This window comes from Lepidochelys kempii, chromosome 1 (assembly GCF_965140265.1).
Source record: "Lepidochelys kempii isolate rLepKem1 chromosome 1, rLepKem1.hap2, whole genome shotgun sequence".
Classification (NCBI taxonomy): domain Eukaryota; kingdom Metazoa; phylum Chordata; order Testudines; family Cheloniidae; genus Lepidochelys; species Lepidochelys kempii.
Window position 1 is genome coordinate 351,557,224 of NC_133256.1, and position 17,443 is coordinate 351,574,666.

Below are 17,443 nucleotides of genomic sequence, written 5' to 3' on the forward strand. Positions count from 1 at the left end.
AAAATGCCACAAGGACTCCTCATTGTTTTTACAGATGGATCTGAGGATCCTATTGTCCTTTGAGATGGATACAGAACCACTTCAGTTAGTGATTTATTCAAGTCACCAGTGCTGTATCTTCAGCATTGGCGGAATCCAGGGGTCTTACAGCAAAATGGCTCAACAGAGTCAATTTTGCCAGATTCTCAGATTCAACAGACGTGGTCAACCGAGATAGATCCAGGAACCTGACCCAATATACTGATGCTGCAACATTTCAAGTAAGTGAGACACCATTCAATTCTGCCGAAACCTTGACACTGCATCTGACAAGCCTGACAGCTGTGGGGACAGGTATAAAGGGCACTGGATTGTTTTATCAAGTGTTTCACCACAGTCCATGGTGCTAGATCCTAGGCTCTAGCTTCTGTCAACTCGGACGGATCCTGGGACTTTAGTTCTACTTATAGTAGGCACCAAACCACACTTGGTTGACTAGAGTTGATAGTGCCAGGTCCTGGCACTGAGTTGGGTCAACCTGGAGGGATCTAGAGATCTTGATGCCATATTGAATGTGCTGGGACTTCAGTGCCAGATTAGGCTGCCCCAGACAAATTCAGAGACCTTGGTGCCATGTTGACTGTGCCAGACTTGCATAATGGGCTCTGTCAGGTAGAGAAGATTGGGGACCTGGATGTTGTTTAAGTTGGGCACAAGCCACTTTGGCTGGCAGATCTCCAAAATTGGACTTGCACCTTACTAGATTTATACAACTGAGCCTGAGCAGCCTCCCAGGGGCAGAGGTGAGTGAGGCAGCTTGCCCACTTCTGCAGGTCAAGCTCCAAAGTTGCTGCTGGATGTGTACACTGCCTGACAAGGGAATACCGAGTAGCAGGAGGGAGGTTATATTAGCTCTGTATTTTGTACTGGTGCAACCACTACTGAAATACTGCGTCCAGTCCTGGTGCCCACAATTCAAGAAGGATGTTGATGATAAATTGGACAGAGTTCAGAGAAGAGCTACAAGGATGTTTAAATGATTGGAAAACCTGCCTTAGAGTAACAGACTCAAGATCAATCTCTTTAGTTTAACCAAGAGGCGACATGATCACAGTCTATTAGTACCTACATGGGGAACAGAAATTTGAAAATAGAGGGCTCTTCACTCTAGCAGATCAAGATCTCACAAAATCTAATGGAAGTTGAGGACAGTGAGAGTGCCCCTTGCTTGGTAAAAACTAAAGCCTTATCATTGACAAACACCCTATTAATTGTCTGTTCAAGTCCTATCTAGGAAGACTGCTGTGAAATCCAGAAAGAGAATAGTAATGCAGCTATCACACTGAATGAACTTTCCATATCAAGAAGCTTGTAATTGTGACTGTGAAGCTGACCAGGTGAACTCACCATCACGCCAGTTCCAGCTGGTAAGTAGCCAAATGACTTTTATACATTCACTAGTGATAATCCACAGGTTTGCCACTCAAGTGTATGAATGAGGGTGGGGGAGTGTATGTGTTGTGCTGGGAGATTTGTTCTATTTTTTGCGGGTGGCAAACAAGGGATGCGTGCTACAGTGAGAAGCTATCTGCGCGTGGAGTTATTGTGTCTGCTGGTTTTACATTTGCCTGGGTGCTTGTGTTGATTTGTGTTGTGCTGTGCTAGGAGATTTGTATTGATTTGTGTGTGGGTGGGTGTTCAATTGGGATTTTGTGCTGATCTGTTTGGATGTGAAAGTTGTATTGGGGAGTTTGTTTTAAGTTGTATGGATAGTGAATCAACCTTTGAAGAACTGTGGTAGTTGAGCCAAGTAATCCACTATCTGTGCAGTCTCCCTCAAATCTCTACGAAATTGTTGCATGTAAATTAGCTGTAGAGTGAAGGTGGTGATTGTTTGACTTACCTCTGACATCACAAGGGTCTAGGACTCTTGGCATGGCATAAATATGTATCTTACTGTTTATTATATATCGGTGCTTACCAAGTGGCATCTGAATTATGTCAGGTTAAATGCTTTTCAGAAAGTACATACTTCAGTTAAAACCCTCTGAATAACTAAAATGTATGATGTGTATGTGTTTCACTAACAAGTTTAATCTTAATTTTCTAGAAACTAGGCTAAAATCAACAAGTCATTCAGAGTGTTGAGGCTGGAGAAACTCACTACATAACCACAAGGAGTCCAGTGGCATCTTAAAGACTAAACAGATTTATTTGGGCATAAGCTTTTGTGGGTAAAAAAACACTTCTTCAGATGTTTTTGGGGATACAGACTAACATGGCTACCCCCGATACTTCACTACATAACAGGAAATTGTGCTTGCCTACAGCAAAAGTTGGTGAGAAACCCTTAGTGTTTCAAAAAGCTCAGCCTAGAAATCACAGATGTTGTGGTCAAAAGAACTGATAACTTCACAGACAAAAAGAGGAAGAAGCTTTGATCTGGCTGTAAATGAAAAGGTTTTACCACTATTTGAACCTTTGGTTAAAGAGACATAAGAGCTTGCAGTGCTGGTGATATTCCAGAAAAATTAGAATAGCATAAAAATAATTACCTGCATATTATATTTGGGTTTAATGTGCAATAATCCATTGGCACATAAAATTGATAAAAATGATCTATATTTAAGGATCCATGATTTCATGTTCATATCAAAATCACCTGCCTAGGCTAGTATTGAACTTGTACTGAATTAATTGAACTGATTTATTAACTCTCGATAACTGTAACTTCTCAGGTTCAGTTCAATTTGTGAGTGTTCACAATGTCATCTAACCATCTTCATTCCGCTTTCTATAATTTCTTAATTGCTTTAAAAGCTATTTTTTTCTAATTCAACTCATAAATTTATAATAATTCTCTAGTCTGTTCTTTAGCTAAGAAACAGAGAGAAAAACCTAGCAGAGGTAACTGGTTAATTAAAAAGAAAAGGAGTACTTGTGGCACCTTAGAGACTAACAGATTTTATTTAGTCTCTAAGGTGCCACAAGTCCTCCTTTTCTTTTTGTGAATACAGACTAACACGGCTGCTACTCTGAAACTGGTTAATTAAATGGTTTATTCACGGTGTGTTTTTTAATCTCACTATCTCACACAGCAAGATGGTTATGATTGGTGTAACCACCATTGCTCACAGCACTAAAGGCTGCGGGGTTGCACAGGTGTCACTGAGGGAGCATTTTGGATGTTACTGGGGATGATGTGTAAGAAGGAAACAGGAGACTCACAGAACCCAGGCTGAGTTTCCTGGGCTGGCACTTAGAAATAAATTAGTTTGTAAACATTAAGCACATGAGATCCAGCCACTGCAAGATAATATACGTGATATCCCATGGTGCCATCTCCAGAGGATTACTTGCCACAGCAAAATCAAACCTTGTCAGTCAGTTAGTTAAAGACATGCTGACATCTTAAGCAAATAATTCAATTACAGAGTTTCTTGATGAAGAAGGGGCAATGACAGGAGCACTGGACTCTGACACTCATCACTTCATTTGGAGCAAGATGTCTGTAGGATATCTACAAACTGCCAGGGTTATCTAAAGAGATGGGGTAATAGCCTTTATTGGAGCAATATCTGCTGATGAGAGAGAAGCTCTGGAGCCTCACAGAGCAATTCTTCAGGTCTGGGAAAGGCACCTTAAGTGTAACAGCTAAATGCAAGCTGGAACAGATTGTTTAGCATAAGTAGTTAGCACATGTTCTAAGGGGCCATTCGAGGTAGAGTGGCCCGTTAACACCTCTGCAATCATAGGACAAAAAGAGGGAGTTAGTGGGTTACACAGATTGTTGTAATAAGCCATAAGAACATAAGAATGGCCATATTGGATCAGACTAAAGGTCCATCCAGCCCAGTATCCTGTCTGCTGACAGAAAAGGAGTACTTGTGGCACCTTAGAGACTAACCAATTTATTTGAGCATGAGCTTTCGTGAGCTACAGCTCACTTCATCAGATGTTTACCGTGGAAACTGCAGCAGCAGTTTCCACGGTAAACATCTGATGAAGTGAGCTGTAGCTCACGAAAGCTCATGCTCAAATAAATTGGTTAGTCTCTAAGGTGCCACAAGTACTCCTTTTCTTTTTGCGAATACAGACTAACACGGCTGTTCCTCTGAAACCTGTCTGCTGACAGTGGCCGATGCCAGGTACATAAATTTAGTATCTCTTGTCCCATTCAATTGTCAGACTGTCTAGAGTGACTCAGGACTGTGAGTGCCTACCTCAGTTTCATGATTTCTGTGTGTATATAAAGTCTGCTGCAGTTTCCACGGTAAACATCTGATGAAGTGAGCTGTAGCTCACGAAAGCTCATGCTCAAATAAATTGGTTAGTCTCTAAGGTGCCACAAGTACTCCTTTTCTTTTTGCGAATACAGACTAACACGGCTGTTCCTCTGATACCTCAGTGCAGACTGTCAAAAGCAGGGCTGACACTTCAAACTGGTCATGTATTCAATTAGATTTCACACACACACAAGCATCTAATGCAGGGGCAAGCAAACTTTTTGGCCTGAGGGCCACATCGGGTTTTGGAAATTGTATGGAGCACCGGTTACGGGAGGCTGTGCCAGGCTATGCCCCCGCCCCCCCCTTTACTTCTCTTCCCCTGATGGTCCCCCCACCCAGGATGATGGCCCCATCCAACCCACCCTGTTCCCTGATGGCCCTCCCCAGGACCCCTGCCCCACCCACACACCCCCACTCCCTGTCCCATGGTCGCCCCCGGAACCCTTGCCCCGACTGCCCCCCACCACCCTATTCAACCACCACTCCTTCCTGACTATCCCCCCCAGAACCCCGTCCCCATTCAACCCCCTGCCATTCCTCGCCCTCTGACCGCCCCAACCCCATCCACACCCCAGTCGCACATTCCTACGCAGTGCAGTTTAATACATGACACCGGCAGCATGGCGTGCTGAGGCTGCGCGGAGGGGGAACAGTGGAGGAGGGGCCGGGGGTGAGCCTCCCAGGCCAGGAGCTCAGGGGGCGGGCAGGAGGGTCCCGTGGGCTGGATGTGGCCCGCAGGAGGTAGTTTGCCCATCTCTTATCTAATGTGAACTCCCATCCGATGAAGTGAGCTATAGCTCACAAAAGCTTACGCTCAAATAAATTTGTTAATCTCTAAGGTGCCACAAGTACTCCTTTTCTTTTTGCGAATACAGACTAACACGGCTGCTACTCTGAAATACGTCCCCTTAGACACTCAGTCTATCTTGCCACCCAGGCAAACTGGACTATGTGATAGCTGGTCATGTTCTCCAGAAATCACAAATATTCCAGTCCCAAGAGACCAGTCATTCACCCACATCAATTTGCATCCAAAGACAATGCTGGTATTCAATTCCATAGTGAACTGACTAAAGGTTTATTAGCTAAGAAAAAGGAAAGAAAATTATTAAGAGGTTAGAGCAGGTAACATTCATGTACATATGAGTCTCAGTCTATAATTCCAAATGGTAGCAGACATGTAGTAATCTGCCAGTTTCCCAAAGGTCTTTCAGAGCTACCCAGACTAACTCTGGGGATCTCCATCTTCTCAATCAGTTATTCTGCTCTCTCAGAATCCAAACAGTTCAGAGACTGGAGAGGTATTAACGGGCCACTCTACCTTGAATGGTCCCTTACAATATGTGCTAATCACTTATGCTAAACAATCTGTTCCCTCTTGCATTTAGCTCAGAGGCTCAGAATACCTTTCCTAGACTTGAAGAAGAGCTCTGTGTAGCTCAAAAACTTGTCTCTCTCACCAAAAGAAGTTGGTCCAATAAAAGACATTATTGTAATGGTCTGTACTCCTATGTTCACACATTTTACAAAACTATAATGGATTTTGTTCAAAGTATACCTTGTGAAGTGTGACGAAGCGGGACTGTTCTTAATGTTTCCTTTGAATAATGTAGGGGTGCCTCAGTTTCCCCTATGCATTTTTCAAGTCTCTAGGTGGTGGGATAAGGGAGTGTAATTGTTGCAGAGCAAAGGGCCAGGGTACATAAATGGCCGACACTTTGCCTCCTGGCAACTGATGGCCTGGGCCCTTCCTCCCTGCAAGGTGAGAGCTAAAGGGTTGGAGAACAAAGGAATCAGGTGACCTCCTGGCCTGGGAAAGGGACAAAGCCCAGAGGAGGAGGGGCTGGAGGGGGAGTCAGTTTGGTGCTGGCTGGGGACATGGAGTGAAGTGCAGATGTGGTTTTCTGGCTCACTGCCCCCCGAAATGGACCCAGCTGAGGGGTCCTGTTCTCTGCACCCACAAGCTCTGTTTTAGACCATGTTCCTGTCATCTAATAAACCTCTGTTTTACTGGCTCGCTGAGAGTCACGAAGTTGGGGTGCAGGACCCTCTGCTTCCCCAGGACCCCGCCTGGGCGGACTGGCTGTGGGACGCGCACAGAGGGGCGGAGGATGCTGAATGCTCCGAGGTCAGACCCAGGAAGGTGGAAGTTGTGTGAGCTGTGTGTCCTGAAGACAGTCTGCTCACAGAAAGGAGATTTCCCCAGAGTCCTGTCTGGCTTTGTGGGGAGCAGTTCCAGAGCATTGCCCAGAAACTCCGTGACATGAAGTATCATTTGAAAATGAATAATTTGCTGATTATTATTGTCCTGGTAAAATATGTGTGGCAACATTGAAAAGTTGTAAGATTCTACTGTATAACATTACTGAGACATGTTCCAAGTTTAGAAAAGCAGGCACAAACCAGTTCCTCAAAGACAAAAGGCAAACTGACGCCTCAGCCAGATTTAAACAAAATCAGATGGATTATCACCTGGTTATGCAGCCATTCTTTGGCAGGAAAAAGAGTGCGAGCAAGGAATTTACATTTTGGCAAAGAAACAGATGGAGGTTCCCATCCTCTCAGACTTCCTGTCTCCTGAACCCCAGCTGGAGATGATTTTCGAAGAAAAGGAGAGCTATAAGAAAGGAGGATAGATGCCCCAAGATATCTCTCCCTTCGACTCTACTCACGGCATCAACAACACTTGAAGGAGAAAGGAAGCATCACTGGACTAGGGAGGGATCTCGGCTGAAGGGACTTCAGCCAGTCAGACTGCTACAGCATGTGGTGAGAGAAACTTTTGCTTTGTAATAACTAAGCTTGTTAAGTTAGGCATTGGATGCATTTTACCTTTTATTTCTTTGAAACCAATTCTAACTTTTATGCCTCGTTACCTATAATCATTTAAAATCTATCTTTTTGTAGTTAATAAACTTGTTTTATTGTTTTATCTAACCAGTGTGTTTGAAGTGTTTGGGAAACTCCATTTGAGATAACTGAATTTGTACACATCATTTTCCATTAATGAAGTGACGGACTGTCTATGAGCATGTGTTATCCCAGGGCGTGCGGGGCAGTACAAGGGGTACATTTCTGGGAAAAGCCTGGGACAGGGAGTTTGCTGGTGCTGCCCTGCAGTCTAATTCCAGAGTGGCTGGCCGGCTACAGCCCTCTTGCACTACAGCTAGGAGTGATTTACATGCTGGAGGCTCTGTGTGAGCAGACCAGGGGTGGTTGCTCTCACAGCAAAGCAGTGTAAAAGCACCCCAAGTTGGACAACTGAGGGGACACAGTTGTCCAGCAGTCCAGACTGTACCCTGGGGAATGTCACAATTACCTCACCCACCTTGTCTCTCTAATATCCTGGGATCAAGATGGCTACAACTACACAACATACAGCAGTGGGTTACCTAGGGAAGTTTCTCACCCTACGGGTGGAATCTTCAAGTGGGTCTTACCTCACTGATTGAGAACAACATTCTGCAAAATCACCAGCTCACTAGAACACAGCAGGAGGGAAGAGAGGTCAGGACAGGAGCATCTCATTCCCCTCCTCCTGCTGCTTCCTCACCTCTGCTTTGCCCCCTACTTCCTACAAACTCCAGCAATGGGAAGATCTCTCTTTCCCCACTTCTCCAGCCCAGACAGTGCTCAGCTCTGGGGCGGAGGAAGAGCCATTCTAGAGGCTGGGGTGCCGACGCTGCAGTCTCTGGGTGCAGTATTTTCACGGAGCTGAATGCTTTGTAGGTTAGGTTAGGGAGATGAGATGGGGGGGAGGGGAAAGGAAAATATCCCCAACGCAGCATCCCCCAATACAGCAGCCACCAACCCTCACAAGCACTATAGCCCTCATCATTTCCATCACCCACTCTACAGTGTCCCCCGCCACTGTTTCTTCTCGTGATCCAAATCACACAATCCTATGCAAAAGGGTCACTGTATGATCTGGAGTCATTTCATGGGTGACAGATCCAAAGAGGTTGAGACTCACTGCTCTTTGAAAGGCCATCAGCATACCTCTTGCCTACAATGGCCTAATCTGCATATGCAATCATGGTAATTGCACATGCACATTACCTACTGGACTGGAAACATTGTGTGTGACCTGTTTGCTTAATCTGTTTAAAAATCAGATTCTCGTGCTTGATAAAAATCATTTTATGTTCCATTGAAATGCAGCCACCTCGGAGTAGAACATAACAGTCTTCAGACAACCTATAGCATCTGTACACAGCACTTTGGAAAAGGAAGTAAGGAAGTCAGTTTCCAAACGGCAACTGCAGGGGGGAATTTAGGGAGGCAGACTGTATCTACCCAAGTTGGAGTTAATATCCACTACTCTTGCGAAAGATAACTGGAGATCTTTGATAATCAGGACCATGGTTTTAAGTCTTTTCTGAATGGGGATATGTGAGTGAATGTGGGTAAGCAAGTGTGTGAAAGGGGGGCTACAAGTTCAACAATAAAAATAAGAATGCAGTATTTACTGTGTGCACATGTGCACTGCCTCCCCCAGTCACTCCAGTGACTGAACCAGTTCCAGAATAAGGAAGATGGGGCTAGAGTTTGTTCCAGTAATCCCCATCCCCAAATAAACCAGTGATATGAATGAGCTCTCCCCTACCATCTATTGATTAACTGGAGCAAAAGACCCCAGGAGCAGACTGTATTTATCTAGACTTTGCGTAGGTGATCAACAGACATCTCTGCTTTGCCAAAGTGATCAATTTTGACTGTTTTCGGTTAAAACTAATTTCAGTCTTGGACACAGGGCGAGCGAACTGTTGTTATCCGTACTGTCTGACTAAAGCACAGCAGAAATGTACTTAGTATATCCTAATTGAAGGTGGTCACCCTAACTGTAACGTCACTCACTAAGGATATATGGATGAGAGAGAAAGCTAGATGCTGCCGCATCCAACTAAAAGTTTGTGTGTGAGGGCGTGGGGGACAGGTGTTCCTACTTGGTGGTACAGACTCTACTGACAGGCTCTACATGCCATGTGATCCTTTCTCTCCAGTGTTTAAAGACAGAGCTGGTTAGACTCAAGTGAGAGTCCTTGTGTCTTCCCAGGGATGACCAGAGCTGCAATCGCTAGTAAGCTGGGCTAGGGGGCTAAGCCTTAGACCTGGTGTGGGTGAGGTTCCCCACTGGCCAGGGAATCACTGAGAGCTGAAATCACAAAGGGCTGGGCCAGGTGGTGGAACCTCAGAAAACAGCAACACAGCTAAAAGGGCAGTGGCAGCGATAAGCAGCAGCAGCAGCTGCGAGTGATGAGCAGCAATGGACACAGAGGTAATGCTCCAACCCCACCACCTTCGCGGCAGGAGGTGAACCCTCCTGAATGTAGCCCCGGACTCTGGGACTTTGCTGATCTCAGACAACGAACTGAATGCGGTACAGTGAGTGAAAGCGGGAGGGGCACATTAAAGGGGCATTCGTCTGTTGGACTTTCACACCACAAGATAGGAAACTTAAGGCAAAGAACACTACCAGAGATACTAGTAGTGTTTATAGAGCCCTTCAAATCCATGGATATCCACTTTATATCTGCAGATATCTGCATCCGCAGATGCAGATAGCCACGGACCATTTTTGCAGGTCACAGATCAGATGTGGATACAAATTTTGGATCTAGAGCCCTGCAAATCCACAGATATCCACTTTATATCCACAGATTATTTCTGAGTCTCACCGATCAGATGCAGATACACATTTTGTATCTGCGCAGTGCTCTAGGTGTTTACTTACTGTTTGCATCATTTTGAATCATTGTTTTTGTTAATGCGGTGTTCCTTCTCCTCTTAGTACAGGTTTTCTCTTGTTATATATAGGTTCAGTGCTTCCCAGGAGGGATGTATTGCCTCATAGAGGTGCCATGGGCTGGTGTTTAGTTTTTCCAGGTTTCTGGATTGTGGCTCAAGTTGGCTTAGTTTTGTAATGTTAAGAGGAACTCCGAGATATTGAACCAGGCCCTTGTGGCTGCTGACTCCACATGACAGAAGGGTTACACCCACCTGTGATTAGAAAATGGTCAACACAGACTCCCCTTCTTCTCTGGGCACACAACTATGCTTTATCTACTAATACTCTTTCTCAGTGCTCTCTAAAACAAGACGGCCCCCAGGCACATCTCCATCATCAACAAAGGTGGGATGGGCTCACACTCTCCTACCTGGAATGCTGTCTGGCTGTTGTAGTTACGAATCTCTTTGCTTGCACCACGGAACAGGAGGACCCGAGCACAACTCTCCTAGAAGAAGAAAACCAGAGAAGAAAGAAGGAAATTATTAGCACTGATATGACGGAAGAGGTGACCTTGGTTCATTCAGGAGTGGAGAGCTCCCTATTGCAAGGATGAGAAATAAGGTAACAATGTCAGAATTTACTTCTACAGCCTTAGATCAAGTCTCTCCAATTCCACGTCTCCTGACTCCATCACGGCTTCACGGGAACTGCCCTCCTGCCCACCCACAACCCAGACAAGCGCCATTTCTCCAAATACCCACTTAGCATTCAGAGGCACAGGGCTGGAAGTGCTCCCATCATACACTGTGCCTGGGGTGGGGGGGTGCTGTTCCCCATAATCTGGACATGTTCCATCCCTTTCTACCTTTTTTGGGGTGCTGTGCTTCTGTCAAAACACAGCATAGTTTAGGCAATATTGTGGTGTTGAAGCCAATGTCCTTCCATCCCTCCCATAAAGGCTTACATTCCCTGGGGACAGACAGTCTCCTAGCTGTACAGTTAATGCAGCTGCCGCCCCACAAGCTAGAAATCATCCGTAATGTAACACTATCTGTTTAATAAGAAATAAACACAACGTATCATTTCTCATGCCTGGGGTCTTTCAGCCACCTAAACAGAGGAAACTGAAAACTCCATTTACTATAGGCAACAGAAGGAACAGAATCTTGGGGAAACCAGATTCTAAATCTACACAGCCCAGTAAAACAACCAGGGGAAGCTGGTCCTGATGGAGTGGCTACCGAGCTCCATCTGTATGCAAGATAAACAGAGAATCACACAGGTCTCTCGCCATACCCCAGATTTCCCCTGCGCTGAGCTCAGTTACCAAGACAGGACATAGGGCAGAAAAGGATCCTGCAGGTTACCTGGTCCCATCATATTTAAAACTTCAAATATTGGTCAAAAGGCCTTGAGAGCACTGTCGTGAGAACTGGCTGCCCGGGCCTGTCTCCCTGTCAGCCTTGAAGCACTTCACTCCAATGGATGGTATGAAAAGTGTGGAACATATTGTACCCAGCAAGCTCTGCTGCTCCCTCTAGGGAGTTCCCCCGCTAGACCCTTATGGTCAGTGTTGGGATCACATTAATGTTCTCCCCAAAGCAGTTGGGACAGCAAGAGGACACACTCTGCAGGCAGGAAGGCAAGACACCATTGTGACAATCTTCCCTGATGGGCTTTGTGCTCTCTCAGCAGCAGCAGGCTCTCTGGCCACATGCTGCAAGTCTTGTTCTCTCCAGCTGAGGAAAGGGCATTGTTCAGGTCAGATGAGACAGAGACATATTGGTGGATGTTACCAGCATACTGTTGATAATTAACTAGATTTTCAGTTTTCAGAGGGGTAGCCATGTTAGTCTGCATCAGTAAAAACAACAAGATTTTCAGTGTCACGCGATGACTTCTTGAGTAAAGGCTGCACTATTGCTTCCTTCAGAGCAATATGTAGCCTACCCTCTATAATCTCCACAAGCCAGGGGCCCATCACTTTTTCACCTGCCTTCACCAGCCAGCAAGGGCATGGATCCAAAGCACAGGCTGCTCTCATCTTTGCCCTGAAGTGCAAGAATACCAAGATGAGAGCAGCCCTCACAGTTCACAAGCAAGTGGCAATAGCTCTGTGGAAGCTTGCAACGCCAGACAGCTACTGGTCAGTCAGGAATCAATTTGGAGTTGGCAAATCTACCATGGGGGTTGCTGTGATGCAAGTATCCAACGCAATCATTGAGCTGCTGCTATCAAAGGTAGTGACTCTGGGAAATGTGGTGGATGGCTTTGCTGCAATGGGATTCCCTAACTGTGGTGGGGCCATGGACGGAACCCATATCCCTATCTTGGCACCGGAGCACCAAGCCGGCGAGTACATAAACCGCAAGGGGTACTTTTCGATAGTGCTGCAAGCTCTGGTGGATCACAAGGGACGTTTCACCAACATCAACGTGGGATGGCCGGGAAAGGTTCATGACGCTCGCGTCTTCAGGAACTCTGGTCTATTTAAATGGCTGCAGGAAGGGATTTACTTTCCAGACCAGAAAATAACTGTTGGAGATGTTGAAATGCCTATAGTTATCCTTGGGGACCCAGCCTACCCCTTAATGTCCTGGCTCATGAAGCCGTACACAGGCACCCTGGACAGTAGTAAGGAGCTGTTCAACTATAGGCTGGGCAAGTGCAGAATGGTGGTAGAGTGTGCATTTGGACATCTAAAGGGTCGCTGGCACAGTTTACTGATTCGCTCAGACCTCAGCAAAACCAATATTCCCATTGTTATTTCTGCTTGCTGTGTGCTCCACAATCTCTGTGAGAGTAAGGGGGGAGACGTTTACGGCAGGGTGGGAGGTTGATGCAAATCGCCTGGCCGCTGAATATGCTCAGCCAGACACCAGGGCAGTTAGAAGAGCATAGCAGGAAGCGCTGCGCATCAGAGAAGCTTTGAAAACCAGTTTCATGACTGGCCAGAGTACTGTGTGACACTTCTGTTTGTTTCTCCTTGATGAAAACCTGCCCCCTTGGTTGCCTCTAAATTCCCTGTAAGCCACCCGCCCTCCACTCTTCAATCAGAGCTTGCTTGCAAAGGAAATAAAGACACTATCATTTAAAAAACATCTATTCTTTATTAATTGATTATAAAAATAGGGAGATAATTCACAAGGTAGCTCGGGTGGGGTGTGGGAGGAGGGTAGGAGGGAAGGAAAAGGCCACTTAAAAACTTCTTGAATGACAGCCTTCTGTTGCTTGGGCTGTCCACTGGGGTGGAGTGGTTGGGTGCCCGGAGCCTCCCCCGCCGCGTTCTTGGGCGTCTGGGTGAGGAGGCTATGGAACTTGGGGAGGACGGAGGGCAGTTAAGCAGGGGCTGCAGCGGCAGTCTGTGATCCTGCTGCCGTTCATGAACCTCCACCAGACGCCGGAGCATCTCCGTTTGCTCCCGCAGTAGCCCCAGCGTTGCCTCATGCCTCCTCTGATCTTCCTGCTGCCACCTCTCCTCACGTTCATCGGCCACTGTCCTGTACTCTGCTATTGTGTCCCTCCACACATTCTGCTGAGCTCTGTCAGTGCCAGATGACTGCATGAGCTCAGAGAACATTTCATCGTCCGTGCGTTTTTTTCGCTGCCTTATCTGAGATAGCCTTTGGGACGGAGGAGGGAGACTTGAAACATTTGCAGCTGCTGGAGGAAAAAAAGGGAGTGAAGTATTTAAAAAGATACATTTTACAGAGCAATGGCCATACTCCTTCATGGTGAACAACACTATTCACATTACATAGCACATGTGATTTTGGTACAAGGTCACATTTTGCATCTTATATTGAGTGCCTGCGGCTTTGGTGTTAGAGATCACACATGCAGTGCCGGGCAACAGATTTCCGCTTGCAGGCGGCCACGGTAAGCCATAGTCTTTCGGCTTCTGCAATCTTCATAACTGCAGCGCCCTCCTTTCCCATACCAAGCAAAGCCCGTTGAGCTGGCCATTCAGTGCTGCGGTTTTCCTGTTAACATGCAGCAGCAGAAACCAAACTAACCCCCACCCCATCCAATTCTCTGGGATGATTGCTTTACCCCTCACCGCACGGCTGGTATCAGGGAAGATCCCTGCTAGCCAAACGTGAACAGCTCAGCGCCAATGACCCCCCCAAACGTGGCTAACTGTGGGGAGGATTTCTTTTCAGCCACAGGCAAACAGCCCAGTAGGAACAGCCACCTCTGAATGTCCCTTTAATTAAATTCCCCTATTTCAACCAGGTTACCATGAACAATATCACTCTCCTGAGGATAACACAGAGAGATAAAGAATGGATGTTGCTTGAATGCCAGCAAATACCGGGACCATACACTGCCAGGCTTTGTCACGCAATGATGCCAGATTACTTGCTACTAGCATGGCGTGGTAAAGTGTCCTACCATGGAGGACAGAATAAGGCTGCTTTCCCCAGAAACCTTCTGCAAAGGCTTTTAGAGTACCTCCAGGAGAGCTTCATGGAGATGTCCCTGGAGGATTTCTGCTCCATCCCCAGACACGTTAACAGACTTTTCCAGTTGTTGTACTGGCCACGAATGCATCCCAAGTCCTCAGGGCTACTTAATCATTAAAAAATGCTTATTTTTATAACATGTATTATATTTTAAAAGGTACACTCACCAGAGGTCCCTTCTCCGGCTTCGTTGGATTGGGAGGGTATTTCAGTCAGGGTGATAAAAAGATCCTGGCTGTCGGGGAGAACGGTGTGCTGTGTGCTCTCCCCAAGCTCGTCCTCCTCCTCCTCATCTTCCCCGTCTACAAAATCCTCAGGCATGGCGGAGAGTACCCCATCATCGGAGTCCATGGAGAGGGGTGGGGTAGTGGTGGCGGCCCCCCCTAGAATTGCATGCAGCTCAGCGTAGAAGCAGCATGTCTGGGACTCTGTCCCGGAGCGTCCGTTTGATTCTTTGGTTTTCTAGTATGCTTGTCTGAGCTCCTTAGGTTTCATGTGGCACTGTGTTGCGTCCCCGCTGTAGCCTCTGTCCCTCATGGCCTCTGAGATTTTTTGAAATGTTTTGGCATTTCGTCTTTTGGAAAGTAGTTCTGATAGCACGGATTCCTCTCCCCATACAGCGATCAGATCCAGTATCTCCCGTTAGGTCCATGCTGGAGCTCTTTTTTGATTTGGGACTGCATAGTCACCTATGCTGATGAGCTTGCCTGGCCAATCAGGAAATGAGATTCTAAAGTTCCCGGGGCTTTTCCTGTACACCTGACCAGTGCATCCAAGTTCAGAGTGCCGTCCAGAGTGGTCACAATGGTGCACTGTGGGATAGCTCCTGGAGGCCAATACCTTCGAATTGCGTCCACACTAACCCTAATTTGAAACAGTGATGTTGATTTCAGTGCTAATCCCTTGGGGAGGAGTACAGAAATCGGTTTTAAGAGCCATTTATGTCGAAAAAATGGCTTAGTTGTGTGGACGGGTGCAGGGTCAATTCGATTTAACACTGCTAAATCCGACATAATCTCGTAATGTAGACCAGGCCTTTGTCACTTAGCAGTAGCCACCGAAGGGACATAGCTGCTATGGTTGAGTACGCAAAGAGTGACCCTCTCCCCCCCCGCCCCCCACAGCCCTCTGCAAGAGACATCTTAAACTAAAATCCCCTTCCTAACCTTGCACCCATTCACTAGCCAGCAACTGTCTCTCCCAGCTAAGGCCCTCTCATGGCCTTCCATGTCATCCCTCTCAAAACAAATAACCCCCTCATTACTCCAAGCATTGTGTCCCCCCCGTCCCTAGAACCGCTCTGCCACTACAGTGAAAGGAACACAGCACAAGCACTGACTTCCATGGTCTCTGCACCTTACCCCACCAGTCTCACTCTCACAGAAACAATAGAGAGAAGAATTCAAGACCGTCCTTACCCTTAACCCCAAGGGCCTCTCTCACTCATGGATTCACACCCTTTTATCTCCCCCTCTCGATTTTTAAGACTCACTCTCAGAAAGAAAGAAGATAGCACACAAATTGACGATACCTCTTGGCCTCTCCCAGCACACGCTGTCCCCGCGTCTAATCCCACATCACCTACATCAAGCCTCCTCGCCACATAATCTACCACAGTTACCACACCAGTGGATTCACACTTTACTAATTTCCCACCCTGCTGGCCTCTGACCCTGGCAGGAGAAATGCCTCAAATATAACGTATTACTTGTCCCCCACCTGGGCCCCTCTACATAAATGATCTACTGTTAATGCCATTTAAAAGATAAAACCAGAAAGAAACCACCACTCAGGAGGCCTGAAGGTGTGTGTGCCTGGCCTGGCTGTGAAGAGTCCCCCAAAAATTGTTCCTGCTGGTGGTACAGGGGCAGTGACAGGCCACAATGTAGACACTGCCTCCTACTGGCAGGGTCCCTGTGTCCCGACATGCATCATTCCACCACAACCTGCCATGAAGCCTCAGCAAGAACCTCTGAGATTGCTCAGAGGACATCAGACTCTTCCCCCAGGGAGGTCTCCCAGTGTGTGAATATCTGAAAGAAGCTGCCATGTAAGGAAGGCAACTTGTGCCTAGTCTCCTGCTTCTGGCGCCCTCTAGCCATACACTCAGCCTGCCAATGAAGAGGAGTAGATACCCAGTAATATAAAACAGTGCTGAAGGGCAGGATGGACCTTACAAAGGGCTACTGGCAAGTGCCGCTGGATGCAGATGCCCGGCTGAAATCGGCCTTTATCACCCCTCTGGGGCTCTATGAGTTCCTGACCCTGCCTTTCGGCCTCAAGGGAGCGCCGGCCACCTTCCAGCGCCTGGTGGACCAGCTCCTGAGGGGGATGGAGAGTTTTGCCGTGGCGTATATTGATGACATCTGTGTCTTTAGCCAGACCTGGGAGGACCACGTGTCCCAGGTTAGACAAGTGCTGGACCGACTCCAGGGGGCTGGGCTGACTGTAAAAGTGGAGAAGTGCAAGGTGGGGATGGCGGAAGTATCTTACCTGGGCCATCGGCTGGGGAGCGGCCGCCTAAAGTTGGAACCAGCCAAGGTGGAGGTGATCAGAGACTGGCCCGCTCCTCACACCAAAAAGCAGGTCCAAGCCTTTATTGGGATGGCAGGATACTACCGAAGATTTGTGCCCCACTTTAGCGCCATAGCCACCCCCATCACTGAGCTATGCAAGAAGGGGAAGCCAGACAAGGTGGTCTGGACCGAGCAGTGCCAGGAGGCTTTCCAGGAGCTGAAGGAGGCTCTGGTCAGTGGCCCAATTCTGGCAAACCCAGACTTTGACAAGTCCTTTGTGGTGTTCACCGACGCCTCCGACACGGGACTGGGGGCGGTGTTAATGCAGGAGGATGAAAAGGGGGAGAGACACCCCATCATGTACCTGAGCAAGAAGTTGCTACCCCGGGAGCAACACTATGCAGCCATCGAGAAGGAGTGCCTGGCCATGGTGTGGGCCCTCAAGAAACTAGAGCCCTATCT

The 17,443-nt window shown here is 47.2% G+C and overlaps 1 protein-coding gene across 10 annotated transcripts in view; it reads right to left on the reverse strand.

Annotated features, from left to right (window-relative positions):
• Nucleotides 1–17,443, reverse strand: part of SHANK3 (SH3 and multiple ankyrin repeat domains 3) — a 772,487-nt gene that overhangs the window by 505,979 nt on the left and 249,065 nt on the right. For all 10 annotated transcript variants that reach the window (XM_073329053.1, XM_073329054.1, XM_073329055.1 and 7 more), the window contains one exon: nucleotides 10,427–10,504. In XM_073329053.1, the coding sequence (XP_073185154.1) occupies nucleotides 10,427–10,504 (78 nt within the window). The remainder of the gene's footprint in view (nucleotides 1–10,426; nucleotides 10,505–17,443) is intronic.